The sequence below is a fragment of the Apis dorsata genome, unplaced genomic scaffold, assembly GCF_000469605.1.
Source record: "Apis dorsata unplaced genomic scaffold, Apis dorsata 1.3 scaffold_70, whole genome shotgun sequence".
Lineage (NCBI taxonomy): Eukaryota > Metazoa > Arthropoda > Insecta > Hymenoptera > Apidae > Apis > Apis dorsata.
The window spans coordinates 319,728-325,090 of record NW_006263368.1 but is presented as its reverse complement, the minus strand read 5'-3'; the positions used below and the strand labels follow the sequence as shown (position 1 = coordinate 325,090).

Here is a 5,363-nt window from a genome sequence, read left to right as displayed (position 1 = left end):
TCTTTTTTTTTTTTTTTTTTCATCCATCCCCTTTCCATCCAATTTTTTCGCGCCGAACGACACGAGTGCCGATTCCGACGGCTTTTTCCATTCACCCTCCCCTCCTGGTGAGAATGGTGTAACGCCGTGAAAATCGTGGTCCGCTGGAATCCGGCTGGAAAACTTGGCCCCTTCGAATGGAAATCCGATTGAAACTGTTTTGTTTCGCGCGGACACGATAAGTGCACTAAATAAATGTCGAAATCAATTTCGATCCCTTTTACTTACCAAGATATTTACAAATTTCTGCGGAGAATATATATATATTTGCAATTGAAATAACCCTTCACTATTATACTATTGCCTACGTTTTCTAAAGAAATACCAATCTAATAAAAATCAGCGTATCAAATAAACTCAATACTCTTCTGTTTTAACACATTCAATGCGGGAAATTCAAAACGATTCGTGCAAAATCTTTTCACATTTGTTGGGGAAAAAAGAAAAAAGTCGATACGCGTCGATCGTTTGATCATCGAATTTATCTAATTCGATCTGAAATCCGCGATATCTTAAAATAATTCCTCGAGAAACCAAGTTAACCAAAAACCAGTTAGATTTCTTCTGAAAGGCAATCGAGTATCTATCTTTCTTTCGAGGCGAAAATTCGATCAAATTTCTCGAGGGGATCGTTTTCAATATGGCTGTACCGGTAATTTTCCACGGTCTCGGGTTAATATTTATCTTGGCGGATCCGTATTCGCTTCGAAACCGTCTCTATAAACACGAGACACCGGCCGTTCTTTGTTATTCCGTTTAATTGGATCCGTTCGATTCAACCGACTTTCGTCACTGATTACTCTCCTCGCCTTTCGCGAAACATCCCTTCCCTTCTCTCTCTCTCTCTCTATCTCTCTCTTTATCCATCCTCGACTCGTCGAATTAATTGGAGAAACGGTTTGGAAATTTTCAGGCGAGCAAGAATTACGGGTGGGCGAGCAGCGGGTGTAGCATCCTGTCCGAAATTGGCACGATGCACCTCGAATTCACCTATTTAAGCGACATCACTGGGAATCCGGTTTTCAAGAGCAAGGTCGAGAACGTGAGGAAGGTGCTGAAGAATCTGGAGAAACCGAAGGGGCTGTATCCAAACTATATTCATCCGAAGACGGGGAAATGGGGCCAACGTGAGTTGCTTTTTTTCATTTATTTATTTTTTGCGCATCTAAACACTAAGAAAGATACCTGGAAAAATTTCAAGGATTGATTATTATATTAGATCTCAAATTTCCAATCCAAATATTTGAAGGCTAAGAAGAAATTAAACTTGTTTCTAATTTATTTTTATTCATTTTGTGTTGTTTCATATATTTTAAAACTTTTTTTCGAAGTTACCTTCACTTTAAAAGTTGAGGAGGACAAATTTTGCAGTTAAGAGACGTATATCAATCAAAATTATTTTTCGAAATACGTAGCAACAAATTAAATTCCGTTTCATTCATACCCGATACGTGTTCCCCTTGTCGAGCAACTTAACCACGAAAGAGAGAGAGAGAGAGAGAGAAGACGAACCTCTTAATAGCAACGATAAATCTCGCAAGGTGTTGCGACTACACTATATACAGCATAGCCGAGTAATCCCATTCCCGAGCAACTTAAATCATCGTCCGCATCAATTCCGGCGGCAACGATCGTTGCTTCGCCCGCAAAAACATCGGAGGCCTAATTATTCCTTCTCGTGCAATAATAAATTTCATTTCGTTCATTCCAATAAGAGGAGGAACCTTGGCTAAGAGGAGGGACCATTATGCGCGTTAATTCTCGAAACGTGGGAAAACGTTTAGGCGAGTTTTCGTCCTGAAGAAACAACCGAAGAAACGAGAAAATCGTCGATGCGTTCGACGATCCTGAGGAAAAAAAAAGAAGAAGGGAAGAGTCGGTCGAGGAATCTTTGGAGGAGAAAGGGAGGAGGAGGGAGGGGGTAAAAAGGAGCGAGAGACGTGGAACAACGATCAATGTCGGATGTAAATGCGGCCCGATGCTTTATTACTGTAATTTCATTTAATAAATCTTCCTCTCGGGAGCCCCGACAATTTCAAGGCAAAATAGATTTTTAATCTGACGGCTATCAATTATATCGGTGGAATAGTTTCGACGCGACAGAAGGCTGAGGATAGAGAGGGAGGAGGGTGTTGCTTCCTCGGCTTCCTTTTGCGCTTCCGCCTGCATGGGAGGAAGAGGGGAGGAGAGAGGTGGCCGCTCTTTGCACACCGAATATCGCATTTATCACACGGCTCGCATCCCCTCGGGCCGCTAAATCCTCTTCTTCTCCCCTCCCTGCTTGTTCCACCTTGTATTTTCCTCCGTCGTATGACGAATATTTATCATCTGGATCTGCCTCTCTCTCTCTCTCTCTCTAGTTTGCACCCCCTTCGTCCGCTCTTGTATTTTTCTTACATCCCCTTCCTCCCCACCATCTTTTTACTTATTTACTTTCTTCCCCCTTCCTACTTCTCCTTTTTCTTTTTCCGTCCTCTCATCCGCTCCGTCGCCCCCTTTTCCTTTATCCACGATGGAAGGAACGGGGGCTTCCTGTTTAAATTTATAGTTCTATTGAATCACGAGGCTACTCGCGGGAGGGGAAAGCTAATTACCCCGGCCAGGTAGAAATCTCCTCGTCGTGTTTGCGAACGGAGGGAGAGCAGCTGGAATCGATTCCCGAAGCAACGCACTCGAGGAGGATTTTCCTGAATATTCGAGTTTGATTTTAACTCTCTATTCTAATTTCTCCGGTGATAAACGCGAAACAAGAAAGAGAGAAATTCAAAGAGATTCGAGCAAAAAAAGAAGAAAAGAAAAATTCACCTCAGTTTGTTTGAAAATCTCTCCTAACAATTTACCTTCTTCCCTCTATTTCGATCCCTTCGAGCGTGGTTTTGAGCGAGAAAGGGTTGGAGGAAAACGGAGGAAACGCTGGAAGAGTAAAAAACCGAGCTCGACTCGCTCTTTGTCTCCCTGCACCCTTGTCCCAGACGAGTTGTCGGAGTAGCAAACCCTCTTCTCCGTGCAGAAACCTCGCGGATATATTCGCGTGCACCGACTGTACATCCCTCTTCCTACCCTCACCTTCGAGGACCTTGTCCAAATTCACCCCTGCCTCGTAATAGGCCACGTCCTCCCACGATTTTCCACGAAGATGAGGATGATCGTAGTTTATTAATCCGCCACTGGAATTTGGCTTTTAAGAAGAGGACTTTGCTGAGAGCCAGGGTTAAGTTGAATGGAGTGGAATGCGAACGAAGAAGAAGAAAAAAAGATGTGTCGAAGAAGAAGTGAGTCTCTCTCTCTCTTTCTGACTGAGAGTGGCTGAGAGAAGCGTTTCACCTCCCCTTCGTCTCGTTTCCTTCCCCTCTTTGTTTCTAATTCAATGAGGAAAAGTTACCTCCTCCCCCAATTGGACGAAGAGAATTATGAAACGGATAGCTCCTTCCAATTTCGAGATGTCTCTCGATTGTTGTCTCAAGATAAACCCCTTGTCGACAGGGACCCCCGGACCCAGTAGATTTTCCAAGTATTCTCCGTCCACCTTTTCAAACGTATAATGAGCTTAAGAGGAATGGCGAGGAATTCGCGAGTTGTTTTAATAACGAGCTTGCTCCTTCCTTCCCTCTTCGTGATTTCATAAATTAATTCCACAGAATTTGGATTGAATTTGATTCCGGGGATGAAATTTATTTATCCATCTTGAGCTTCAAGTAAACCTTTCACGAATTATTGAATTATTTTAATGCATCTGGATCATTTATAGGATCTTTATCCTACTTGATATCGTTCTTATGAAATGATTCAATCTCTGTTCCTGTCAACTTGTTTATTATCATTGAAATCATAGAATCATGAATAAATTCTTTTGGAATCTTTTGGAAATTTATACGCATCGTCAGATTCGTCTTTCAACGCGTTGTACGATGCCTCTCCACGTTAAATCTTATTATCACTGTTATATCATTCTCTCTAATATAAAAATAGGGATCGATGATCGAAAAATTATTGTAGAAAAATAAGAGCATTCTTTTCGACAGATCACATGTCGCTGGGAGGGCTCGGTGACAGTTTCTACGAATATCTTCTGAAAGCGTGGATCCAATCCGGCAAGGAGGATGTCGAGGCCCGGCAAATGTACGACGAGGCGATCGTGGCCATAGATCAACACATGATCAAGACGTCGCAGGGCAAGCTGCTCTACGTGTCGGACTTGAAGTACGACAGGCTGGAACACAAAATGGGTCATCTGGCGTGTTTCGCCGGTGAGCTTTTGAATCCTTTCCTTTCCAATATAAAATTTAAAAATATATAATAAAAAAAAAATGAAGCAACGAATTATATTCCAATTCGTATTCGTATTCGTCTCGAGAGAAAAAAAAAAAAAAAAGAAGAAATTTGATTCGCTTGTTCCCCAGGTGGTATGTTCGCGTTAGGCGCGAAAACATTGCAAAACGAATTGTCCGATAGATACATGACGATAGCCGCCGGTCTCACCAACACGTGCCACGAGTCCTACGATCGAAGTTACACGAAACTCGGCCCCGAAGCCTTCCATTTCATCGAGGGGAACGAGGCGAAGAGCTTGAAGAACGGCGAGAAATACTACATCCTTCGGCCGGAGGTAAGAAGGTTACGTTTTTTTTTTTTTTTGTTGTTTGAGTAAAAGAGAAGGGATATCGAACAAATATAATCGAAAGAATAAACGGAAATAAAGATAAAAATGTTTGAAAAACATTAAGAAACAGAAGAGGAATCCTGGCCTTCGAAAAACTTCACGAGACTTCGAAGGGAAGTCTCGATCCTTCGCTCCATTTTTGTTCGAAATACAATCGAAACGAGCAATTCAGAAGTAAATACTTGTTCTGTTCTTCGATTCTTCGTGCGAGAATGCGTATCGTTGAACGAGAATGAGGGGGGAGAAAAAAGAAAAGAGAGATGCATAAGTCGTTTTAAACCAAGCATTCCATTGGAAGCGATGGGGCGAGCAAAGAAACGGGAGGCTGAGAGGAACGTTTCAGCATTTATTTCCGGATGTTTTCTCGACCGGTAATGAAAGCTGAAATATTCAATCCGTTCTTTTTCGCGTGATTTCGACGGGACAAACGGGGGCCGCTCGCCAAATTCCGAGGTAAAAATATTTTTCTTTCAGACCTTCGAATCGTACTTCGTGATGTGGCGGCTGACAAAGGATCCCAAGTACCGTGAATGGGGATGGGAGGCCGTTCAAGCTCTCGAGAAATACTGCCGTGTTCCAGGGGGGTTCACGGGACTCCACAATGTTTACCTGGTCGATCCGCCACAGGACGACGTCCAACAGAGCTACTTTTTCGCCGAGACGC

At 42.8% G+C, this 5,363-nt stretch overlaps 1 protein-coding gene across 1 annotated transcript in view; it reads left to right on the top strand.

The window, feature by feature from the left end:
* Positions 1–5,363, top strand: part of LOC102673139 (mannosyl-oligosaccharide 1,2-alpha-mannosidase IA-like) — a 151,544-nt gene that overhangs the window by 143,036 nt on the left and 3,145 nt on the right. Inside the window, exons 6-9 of the mRNA XM_006610231.2 lie at positions 953–1,166; positions 4,062–4,286; positions 4,440–4,645; positions 5,174–5,363. Coding sequence (XP_006610294.1) covers positions 953–1,166; positions 4,062–4,286; positions 4,440–4,645; positions 5,174–5,363 — 835 coding nt within the window. The remainder of the gene's footprint in view (positions 1–952; positions 1,167–4,061; positions 4,287–4,439; positions 4,646–5,173) is intronic.